At 44.2% G+C, this 12,157-nt stretch overlaps 2 protein-coding genes across 2 annotated transcripts in view; both read right to left on the reverse strand.

Moving 5' to 3' along the window:
* The window catches only part of HIRA (histone cell cycle regulator), a 76,244-nt gene extending 68,539 nt beyond the window's left edge, over positions 1–7,705 (reverse strand). The window contains exon 1 of the mRNA XM_060785893.2: positions 7,270–7,705. Coding sequence (XP_060641876.2) covers positions 7,270–7,306 — 37 coding nt within the window. The 5' untranslated portion in view covers positions 7,307–7,705. The remainder of the gene's footprint in view (positions 1–7,269) is intronic.
* The window catches only part of CXH22orf39 (chromosome X C22orf39 homolog), a 28,466-nt gene that overhangs the window by 1,463 nt on the left and 14,846 nt on the right, over positions 1–12,157 (reverse strand). The window lies entirely within an intron of this gene.

Genomic DNA, 12,157 nt, shown 5'->3' on the forward strand with positions numbered 1-12,157 from the left:
TGCCCAGGAGAAACACATCCATGGACACTGAAAAGACAGCCAGAATTCTCACGGCAACATCAAATACTCCAGAAGTCACTTGAGACATTTGTTTCCACCTCCGTCGGCTTGGATGGGGCTCAAATCACCAATTGCATAGAGCGTATTATCTATGTCATACACACTGACAACCACTTGTCTATAATTAGAGATTACGGCAACCAAACCGCAGACACTTTCATTCTCCATGAAACAAGATATTGCCAGAATTCCAGTCTCAGTGTTTGCATTCATCTACCTGTCGGTATGTAGCTGTAGTATTTGTAGAATTCTACTTGCTGTCAACCATTGTATACGGATATATACCTGTCTGCATCTTACGTCTTGGGACACACATATTGTAATTTGTTTGCCTGCAGATTCTGCACCATGGATTCCACCATCCACAGCTTGAAAATATTCCAAAAAAACCTGAAACAAAACCCAACTCTTTTCAAAACACCCGGAAAACCAAATCTCTCCCATTACAAGCTTCAGATTCCTCAGCAAAATATGCTATTTTGCTGAGGAAACATGCTGACTTTTTGGAAGAGAATCGAAGCGACACATATCAGTCTTGGGCAATTTAGCAACTTTTACCAATATCTCTCCATAAACTCTTACCCAATAGTCTTTTTGTGTGTGTGTCAGGAGTGACTTGAGAAACTGCAAGTTGCTTCTGGTGTGAGAGCATTGGCCATCTGCAAGGATGTTGCTTAGCGGACACCTGGATGTTTTGATGTTTTACCATCCTTGTGGGAGGCTTCTCTCATGTCCCCACATGGGGAGCTGGAGCTGACAGAGGGAGCTTATTCGCATTCTCGCCGGATTTGAACCTGCGACCTGTCGGTCTTCAGTCCTGCCGGCACAAGGGTTTAACCCACTGTGCCACTGGCAGCTCCACCCACTAGTCTGATATGACTCAAAGGTTACAGATCTCTTGCTCCCATTTTGAAATGTGAAGCACATCCACTGTATTTTTAGAGGAGCAAATGGAAAACGTGTTCAATGTATTATTGAAGGTTTTCATGACTGGAATCACTGGGTTGCTGTGAGTTTTCCGGTCTGTATGGCCATGTTCCAGAAGCATTTTCTCCTAACATTTCACCAACATCTATGGCAGGCATCCCCAAAGGTTATGAGGTCTGTTGGAAACTAGGCAAGTGGGGTTTATCTACCTGTGGAAATATGTCCAGGGTGGGAGAAAGAACTCGTCTGCTTGAGGCAAGTGTGAACGTTGCAATTGGCCAGCTTGATTAGCACTGAATAACCTTGCAGCTTCAAAGCCTGGCTGCTTCCTGCCTGGGGGAATCCTTTGGTGGGAGGTGTTAGCTGGAAGCAGCCAGGCTTTGAAGTTGTAAGGCTACTTCTACAATGGCATGAACCAGAAGAGAGCCAAATCCTGATTATTACATTTAGGAGCACCTTTCCAACCTTGCGCCATCCACTTGCTGACCTACTAATCCTATCATACCTCAGTATTAGATATGCTCTGGATTGCTCTACAATGATCTCTGGAAAGCCACAAGTCCTGTCTTTCCCTCCTTTCCTGGCAATATGGCTTTTCCTTGCTTTGTCCCCGTCCATTCTGCCATGCACCATAAGTCAGCATCTCCCCACATATGCCTCTTTATCACCTCCCTCAGCTCGCTGATGGAACCGACTGCCACTTTTCAACATATGTGCCTTCTGCACAAAAAATGACAAATGAAAAGGGCAATGAAGGATGACATGCCTCGTTCCCATTAACAGCAGAAGATCGGAAACCAGCACATCCTCCAAACCACCCTTCTGGCAGGGAATTATTCACTGCTGTGACAATACAGGGCTTGCATACAATTCTTCAACAGTGATGAGGCGACTGGCAAACACCAAAAAAAGAATTGACTTCCATAGTGTAACACTGCCTTTTTGTTTTAATGGCCATGGTTTGTCAATGGGTTTTACAGAAAGGAAAGCAAAAGTTACAGTGACAAGTGTGACTGATCTATAGTAATAATGCAACTAGTGTGATTTAGTGTTGGACTGAGATGCCAGGAGAAGAGCCAAGACGACTAAACTGAGACTGCCAAGGCTTGGAAATAATATGAGAAAATCATGCTTGGCAAGGTTGACTGTTCTATCACTGTACGTCAATTTTTTTATTTACGGTCAGCGACAAGTATAGAATCCCACTTTACAATCTTCCACATCAGTACAGTGTAAAGCAGTGGTTCTCAACTTGTGGGTCCCCAGGTGTTTTGGCCTACAACTCCCAGAAATCCCAGCCAGTTTACCAGCTGTTAGGATTTCTGGGAGTTGAAGCCCAAAACATCTGAGGACTCACAGGTTTACAACTGATGTAAAGCATCTTGTATGTATTTTTAAAAAATAGGTAACAAACACATTGCACCTAATCCAACTCTTTGTGAGGAACACAAGAAGAAGCATCAGCTTTGGTACACCATTCCCCGCCTTCCCTGAGCTATGGTTGCACATAAGATTTCCTGATGATTCACCTTCCTCTGACTTGACCCAGATCCTGAAATCAAAAGGAGAGCAGTTCAAATGAAACTGATCCTCATGAACTTGGGGTGAGGGTGAAGGGTGTTGTGTTTCCTTTTATTCCCATTCAACAAGTCAGTGCAACAGCCTTACTTCCGCTGATTTGTGTTGATTTTCATTGCCCTCTGCATCCATAGTCCACCTCTGTCACAAGCAAAATACGCAAGGACACCCAATGAGCAAATATCAGCAAGGCAAAAAGTATCCTTGAAAGAGGCAGATAATAGGAAAAGGTGGCCACGGCATAAAACAATTGAAAGGTGGTAACTGATAAAAGGTCTGACTTATTCCAACCCTTGTTACATTGATAGGGTTTGTTTACCTAAATTGGCAAGCGATCCTGTGTGATCCAACCTATCATCTGTTTTGTGGCCAATGGAAATATTACAAATCGAGAGTTTACAATCAACTGTCTTTGCCACCTGTCTAAAAAGTAGCCAGGATGGAGCTGAATGGGATCATCCTAGGGAAGGATGATCCCATTCACCGATTAGATGACCTGCATGTTTTGTGGGCCATGTTTATTGATAGTATATGAAATCCCTAGTATCAGAAGACTAGACTACTCTCAGCCCACAAATATCCAGCGTCCCCTTTCGTCTGCTTGCCTCCTCGCCTCCCATCTTACACAGCTGCAAACACAAGGTCACCAATACAAGGAGGTGACTCTCACACTTATAGTGGATGCGAATGTAAGAACATCCCCAGAGGTTTCTATGGGAGTGCTAGTAAATGGTGTGAGGTTAATCTCTCCCTAGTCCTCTTAACAATGCTCTATTACTCTGCCACAAAATGCTTTGCATGTCGACTCCAAGAGAGAACACTTTTCGAGGCCAAAAGAGAGTACAGACAACCCTCCTCATCTGAAGGCTGAACTTAACATATTTGATTCATAGGTTCTCTCCAGGAATTTCAAGGTCCTTCAGTGCATAGAGCCTTGAGATTCCTAGCGAGAACATTTCTAAAGGTATTTCTTGATTTTTTAAAATTTGCATTTTGCTTTTTCGCAGAGGTGCTGCACCCCATCAAATCCACAAATGCAGAGTCAAGTGTATTATACAGAGATGAAGAAGCACTTAAGAAAATGGCCCTGAGTCTTTCCCAGACTACAATCTTCAGACAATTCAGAAATGTTCTTCAGTATAAACAACTCTGGCAACCGCTTTCCAAGCCCATGAGCAACACATCTTTTAATACAGGTTTAACTCTACAGCGGACAACAAAACACTAAGGAAGAGCCATGTCAGATTCAACCAAAGGTCCACCCAGCTGATGCCTCTCGGAAAGCCATGCTCAGGGCATTCGGATCCCAAACCAGAAGTGCTATCCATCCGAAGCAACACAGACCCTTTCCATACCCTAAAGAAAACTTGGCACACAGCCCCATCTTTTTGAGGAAGAACAGTTGAAGCTGTATTAAAATTTATCCCAGGAGTGGGTGATTTGTGAATATCGGTTAAGACAAATGAAAGCACACCACCGCTTACTACAAGACGTTTCTATCACACGAGTTAAGAGTCAAAGGGCTGACTGAAAATGAAGGTATCTGAAAGAACATAGAAAGGGCACCAAGCAAACCTCTTGTGGCAGAGAGTTGCACAGGCTGGGAGCAGCCACTGACCAATCTTCAAGCTCACACGAGATCCAGTCCTTCCAACAGTCCGGACCCAAGCTGTGCAGAACTTTAAATGTCAGAACCAGCACTTTGGATTCTACCAGGAAACAGGATTTTAGCCAGCAAAGTCATTGCAAAAAAGTGTTATATGTTACAAGCTCCAGCACGTGTTAAAAAGGGTGAAAGATTCTGGATGCTGCACAAGTAGGAAGGGAATTTGAACATGTCACACTGGCGCCCTTCATTTTCCTCTGTGTTCAGTGAGCAGGGAACCCAAATCTGAATTTAATCCAAGGCCGCCCTGTAAATTTAATGCACCTCTAAAGAGCACTGTTTTTTGCTTAATAATCTCATTTTTTTAGAATGAAAAAGCAGGCATATCGTGTCGATTAACAGTAACAGAGCGCTCTGATTATGTTCAGATGCCCTCTGATTTTACATTCTTAAGATCCTAAAACATGGGAAAATGGGACAGATGCTGCATGTTGGAACCAACCAGACAGATCTGACTCAATGCTCTAGAAATCTCTCCTCGCACGAGACATTATGCAGTGTCCCCTTCTGAATTCAGCTAATTTATTTTTGTCAACGATATCTGAATTTATGCAATTGCTCTTCAGTGACAAACCAAACACTGAATTATACAGCAGCCTTTGGCCTTTTAAATCTGAAACCTGAAAGTTGCTGCCAGATTAAAAAGGCCTACGTACATAAGTCTACAGTAAGGTTAGGGGAATAAGGGCTCTTCCAATATTGTGGCACTCCAATTGCCGTGAGGCATGATGCGATTGGTAGTACTGAAGGCTCCCTGTATAGTGAGACACTGCATACCTTTACCTGCCTTCTGCACTGTAGAATGAAGAAAGTTGGAAACTTGAACTGCTACAGCTGAGTGCTAGGGAATGCTGGGATGAGGCACCGACACTCTTGGGAACAAAAGGCAAAATACATTGTCAAGTTACAACTCCCTAGATTCCATTGCACTAAGCCATGGCAGCTCAAGTGGAGTCAAACTGCATTAATTTAGAAGTATAGGTGCACCTTACAGGTGTACAAGTGCCAAACTGGGGAGGAAAAGTGGTGTTCTAGATATATTAGCCTGAGCAGTATAGGAATAGATCTATGCTGCCTGACACAAGAGTGGATCACAATCAAGAAAACATGACCCTGAGTTCACACACCAAGCACATGGTGCTATACCACTGCTTCTTCAACTGGGGGTCCAGCCGACCACAAATGGGGCTCCCTTTCGCTGAATGGGGTCGCCAAAACTTTGGCAATAGAAAAAGGTTTCTAGACATTGACTGTTAGTGACAACTTGCAGCGTTTACAGTGGACTCTGCAGAAAATGCTCCAGCTGGACTCTGCAAAAAGGAAAATCCGCCTGTTTCGCCATGCAAAGGCTGATTTATTATCAGTAAATGTTTTGAGTTTGATGTCTGTTTTATATCCCTGGGGTGACGTAAATATTTCAAAGGCGGAAAGGGGTCGCGGATGGAAAACGCATAACAAGACCTGCTCCATACAACTGATCCCATAAGGAACAGTGGCCACGGCTGCACACCTTCAAGTCCTTTCCAAGTTATACTGGGCAAGCTTTGTTCCTTGGGACAGTCACCGCCTCTGCCTGTCTTGGAGGCTGAGAGAGTGTGACTTGCTCAAGGTCAAAGCACAGCGCATCTCAAACCGCTGGGGTCTTCCTTCGACGCTGAAGCCCTGGCTTTTCCGCACATCCTTTGGAAGCCTCCTTTCAACCCTGATGGAGAGAAGGCATGCTCTGAGAGTGGTGGCTTGATGGAGAAAACATCCATTCCTCCGTAAAGAGAGGACATCTGCTTTGCTTTCCTCGGGACCCACCTTTGATCCTTTTCGTTGGCGGGTGGATTAACAAAGGAGCAAAACCATGCAACTGCAACTACCTGTCAAATCTGTGCTAGTTTACACACACACATATATACATACACACATATGTGTGTATATACATGTATATGCATGTATGCGTATATATGTGCGTATATATTTTTAATCTATGTGTATTTGTATGTATCTATATATATGGATGAGTCTATATATATATGTGTGTGTGTGTGCGTGTATACATATATGTATAGGTATGTGTTTATATATGTGTTTGTGTGTATATATATTTTAATCAATGTGCATTTGTATGTATGCATGTATGTGTGCATATATATGTGTGCGTGTGTTTTTAATCTATGCTATTTCTTGCATATATTTGGTGTTTGTGACTTGGTCGTACCTTGCCAAGTTTATGACTTGGTCGTACCGGATGGCGCAGTAGGTTAAACTTTTTGTTTTTTGTCGTGTCAGGAATGACTTGAGAAACCGCAAGTCGCTTCTGGTGTGAGGGAATTGGCTATCTGCAAGGACGTTGCCCAGGGGATGCCCAGATGTTCTGATATGTTGCCATCCTTGTGGGAGGCTTCTCTCATGTCCCCTCATGGGGAGCTGGAGCTGATAGAGGGAGCTCATCCACGCTCTCCTCGGATTTGAACCTGCAACCTGTTGATCTTCAGTCCTGCTGGCAAAGGGGTTAAACCCTTGTGTTGGCAGGACTAATGACATGAAGGTTGGGTTCCTGACCTGAAGGTTGCCAGTTCAAATCTAAACCGGGGAGAGTGTGGATGAGCTCCCTCTATCAGCTCCCGCTCCATGTGGGGACATGAGAGAAACCTCCCACAAGGATGGTAAAAACAACCAAAAAAGTCCAGGCATCCCCTGGGCAACATCCTTGCAGGCGGCCAATTCTCTCATACCAGAAGCGACTTGCAGTTTCTCAAGTTACTCCTGACACTGAAAAAAACAAAAACCCTGCCTGGAGTCAACAGGAGAGGCGGGTCTTAAATAACATGGATTAGGGTATTAGGATGATGATACCTACTGAAAATAACAGTTCAGAATATTGGAATGCTCTTTGCTGGAGATCCATGCTGTGTGGGGGCAGAGCCTCCCATTGAAACCCCACGCAAAGGGGAGCCACCTGCAAGGGAGAGACAAGGCACAAAAGCAGCAGCCCCCCCCTCCCCCTCGCCCGCCCCAATGCCACTCTGCCCATGCTCAGAGGCGCTCACCGTTGTGGTTGACCCAGGCGGGCTTCAGGAGCTTCATCTTCCCCCTGGCCTTCCTCCTCCTCCTCCTCCTCCTCCTCTTCCTCCTTCTCCTCCTGGCCTCCCTCGTCGTCGTCGTCGCCTTCCCCTCCTCCTCCTCCTCCTTCCTCCTCCGTCTTGGGGACAACGGCGGGTCGCGGCTCCGCGAGGAGGGAGCAGCAGGAGCAGCAGCAGGAGGAGGCGGAGGAGGAGGGGAAGGCGAGGAGGGCAAGGCGGGCGCCTCTAGGCAGGAGACGGCGCCGCCCTCAATGCTGCTGCCGGGCTGGCCTGGGTGGCCCTGGGCTGGGGCTCCTTCCTGGCCCCCTCAGGCCCGCTCCATGCCTCCCGCCGCCGCCGCCGCCTCCTCCCGGCCGCATCCCCCGCGGCTCCCCGGCAACGCCGGAAGTGGGGCGCAGAGGTCCCGCCGCCTCAGCCGCCCGGCGGGAAACAAGGGGCCTCAAGAAGGAGGGCCGGCCCAAATGGAGGCCGCCTTCCCCACGAGTCCGGGCCTTCCTCGCCCGCTCCCACCAGGGTTGGCCGTCTCCTCTGCCCAACTAGAAGAGAAGAGAAGAACTTTAGGGACTTTGTGCAACGGAATGCAATGCTTTTCCCCGGCACCCCTCGCACAAGAAACAACAACACACCCATCCTTCCCCAGGTTAATCCCTATTGCATGGCCCCCAATGCCACATCCATGAGAAACCATGGAGTACGGTATCGTTACAGCTCTAGGGGCCCTTCCACCCAGCCCTATATCCCAGAATATCAAGGCTTAAATCCCACAGTATCAAAGTATGGACTCAGATAACCCAGTTCAAAGCAGATATTGTGGGATTTTCTGCCTTGATGTTCTGGGATATAGGCCTGTGAGGAAGGGCCCCTGTATAAAATTATCCGGCTGTGTGGACTCGGATAATCTAGTTCAAAGCGGATATTGTGGATTATTTGCCTTGATATTCTGGGCCCCTTCTACACAGCTGTATAAAACCCCACATTATCTGCTTTGAACTGGGTTATATGGCAGTGTGGACTCCAATAACTCAGGGCCCTTCCATATAACCTAGCATCTCAAGGCAGAAAATCCCACAGTATCCGCTTTGAAGTGGGTTATCTGAGCACACTGTCATATATTCCAATTCAAAGTGCATAATATGGGGTTTTATTCAGCTGTGTGGAAGGGACCTAATATTTGCTTCAGTCTTTGCAACAGTAACACTCAAAAATTCAAAGGGGAAAGATAATAATAATACTATATAATAATATAATACATAGTTTATTATTGTTTATTATTTTATATAATATGTATTATATACCGTATTTACTCAAGTATAAGCCGACCCGAATATAAACTGAGGCACCAAATTTTACCACAGAAAACTGGGAAAACATATAAAACTGAGTATAAGCCGAGGGTGGGAAATGCAGCAGCAACTGGAAGGGGCCCCAGTTCAAAGCAGATATTGTGGGATTTTCCGCCTTGATAACCTGCATTATCTGTCAGTGTAGAAGGCCTCATATCATCCAATTTGAAGTACATCATCTGGTGGCCCTTCCAGAAAGGCCCTATATCCGAGGATCTGATCCCATATTTTCTGTTTATCTGGCAGTGTAGACTCATATAATCCAGATTAAATCAGAAAACCTGTGATCAGATCCTGGAATATAGGGCCTGTCTGGAAGGGCCCTGGTGTCCCTTCCACACAGCAGTACAAAATCCACATTCAACTGTATTATATGGAAGTGTGGACCTAGGGCCCTTCCACACAGCCATATAACCCAGAATATAAAGACAGATAACCCACAATATCTGCTTTGAATTGGGTTATCTGAATCCACACTGCCAGATAATCCAGATCAATGTGGATTTTATACAGCTATGTGGAAGGGGCCTCAGATAATCAAGCTCAAAGCAGATATTGTGGATTATCTGCCTTGATATTCTGCATTATATGGCTGTGTGGAAGAGGCCTGGATGATCTGCTTTGATAATCTGGATTATATGGCAGTGGAGAAAGGGCCACAGAGGTCTTCTCTCTCTTTTGCAGGTGGCTTCCCTTGGCATGGGTTTTCAGCGGCCCCTGCCACACAGCTGTATTAAATTCACATTGAACTGGATTATCTGGCAGTGTGGACTCAGATAATCCAGTTCAAAGCAACATAGTGTATTATCTACCTTGATAATTATATGGTTGCGTGGAAGGGACCATGGCGAGAGTTTGCACACAGTTTGGATCACAAGCAAGATCATTCCAGTCATCATCATGGTTGCTATTTTCCGTATGTATCATAATAATAATCCACATAATAAGGAGAAAGATATGAGTAGGAGGCACAAACCCCTTCTAAATTGCCATATAATCCAGATTTTCAAAGTAGGTAATCCACAATATCTGCTTTGAACTAGATTATTTTAGGCCTCATCTACACTGCCATATAAAATCCAGATTATCTGCTTGGAATTGAATTATATGACAGTAGACTCATATAATCCAGTTCAATGTAGATAATGTGGGTTATCAGTGTTGATAATCTGGATTATATGGCAGTGTAGAAGGGGCCTTTGATGGAATTAGAAAGGAGCAGGAATCGAGCTAGACCAGAAAATTATTTAATATCCTTTACATGTATGTATTGATTTTGTGTTTTTTAATACCACTGTAATATAATGGAGACAATTATACTCTACTTATACAATCCAATAAAATACAGTAATAATAATAATAATAATCATCATCATCATCATCAATTTTATTTATGACCTGCCACTCCTGGTAGCTCGAAGCAGAGTAACACCAAGCCCCTTCGACACTGCCATATAATCCAGATTATCAAAGCAAATTGATTATATGAGTCTACACTGCCATATAATCCAGTTCAAAGATAATCTGGATTTTATACAGCAGTGTAGAAGGGGCCCAAGTCACAAACGTAAAATAGGCTGCAAGAACACATTTTCCAGACAGCCTGGAAACCACACACCTGCTCCTGCACCTCTGTGCCTTTCTGTTCTGTTTTGTTTTCTCTTATTTCTGTAAACAATTTCCTTGCATCTAGCTCATCTCTTCTTCCATCTCATAGCTAATCCCTGTCGCTTTCCTGACCTTCTGAACTCTTTCTCTTTAGCAATGTTTTAGTAACCTTATCTGTCCACATTTTTTTTCTTCTTCCTCTCCTTTTTCACTGGGTCAGCAGGGCCACAATATGACACAGTTTTTGTTCCTGGATTATAACTGTCATTTCTTAATTGGTCCTATCATAAAAAATATGAGAAAAGGTTATTATCAAGGTAGATATTAGATATCCTGCAGCACATTTTGCTACAGTTTGTCAATTAACATCTCACTGAATCTCAACCAATTCAATCTACTTTGAGGCAGTCACAAAAACAAAGTTTCTGGAGGATAGCAACTACTTTCAAAGTAAGGGCTGCACAATTAAACAGGAAACAACACTTTCAAACCAGGAACAGAACATTTTCCAAATTGTATTACATAGGGCCCTTCCACACAGCCATATATCCCAGAATATCAAGGCACAAAGTCCGACAATATCTGCTTTGAACTGAGTTATCTGAGTCCACACTGGCATGTATTCCAGTTCAAAGCAGATATTGTGTGATTTTCTGCCTTGATATTCTGGGATATAGGGCTGTGTGGAAGGCCCATAGTGTAATCCAGTACTAAAGCAGATAATCTGGATTTGGAAATTGCATTATATGGCAGTGTAGATGGGACCTGAGGGTGCCTCTGTAAGTTTAATGCAGTTTGATGCCACTTGGTTCCATGCTATGCAGTTTTGATGCCTCCTCTGCCCAAGGCTGCCCAACTACAACTCCCATTATTCCACAGGATGGAGACACAGCAACTCAAAACTGCATTCCTTTTGCTCCGTAAAGAGAAGGCCACTCTCAGAGGAAATGCACCCATCTTGCCGCAAGGAGGGTGCCTGTACATCAGTGTAACTCAACCTTCCTAATGCCGCAACCCCTTAATACAGTTCCTCATGTTGTTCTGACCCCCAACCATAAAATTATTTTCATTGCTACTTCATAACTGTAATTTTGCTACTGTTATGAATTGTAAACTAAATATCTGATATGCATGTTGTATTTTCATTCACTGGACCACATTTGGCACAAATACCTGAAACACCCAAATGTGAATACTGCTGTGGTTGTGGGAGAGATTGATTTTGCCATTTGGGAGTTGTAGCTGCTGGGATTTATAGTTAACCTACAATCAAAGAGCATTCTGAATTCCACCAACGAAGGAACTCAACCAAACTTGGCACACAGAACTCCCATGACCAACAGAAAATACCGGAAGGGTTTGGTTAGGAATTGACCTTGAGTTTTGGAGTTGTAGTTCACCTAGATCCGGAGAGCACTGTGGGCTCAAACAATGATGGATCCGGACCAAATTGGCTCAAATACTCAATATGCCCAAATGTGAACACTGGTGGATTTTGGGGAAAATAGACCTTAACATTTGGGAGTTGTAGTTGCTGGGATTTATAGTTTACCTACAATCAAAGAGCATTCTGAACCCCACCAATAATAGAATTGGGCCAAACTTCCCACACAGAACCCCCATGACCTACAGAAAATACTGTATTTTCTGATTATCTTTGTTGATGCCTCTGACACCCACCTTGCAATCCCCTCCCAGGGGTTAACCTGGGAATATAACCAACAATATAACCAAGAATATCAAGGTAAAAAATCCCACTATATCTGCTTTGAACTGGATTATCTTGAGTCCACATTGCCATATAATGCAGTTCAATGAGGATTTTATACAACTAGTTGTATAAAATCCACATTGAACTGCATTATATGGCAACGTGGACTCAAGATAACCCAGTTCAAAGCAGA

This window comes from Anolis sagrei, chromosome X (assembly GCF_037176765.1).
Source record: "Anolis sagrei isolate rAnoSag1 chromosome X, rAnoSag1.mat, whole genome shotgun sequence".
NCBI classification, from domain to species: Eukaryota; Metazoa; Chordata; class Lepidosauria; order Squamata; family Dactyloidae; genus Anolis; species Anolis sagrei.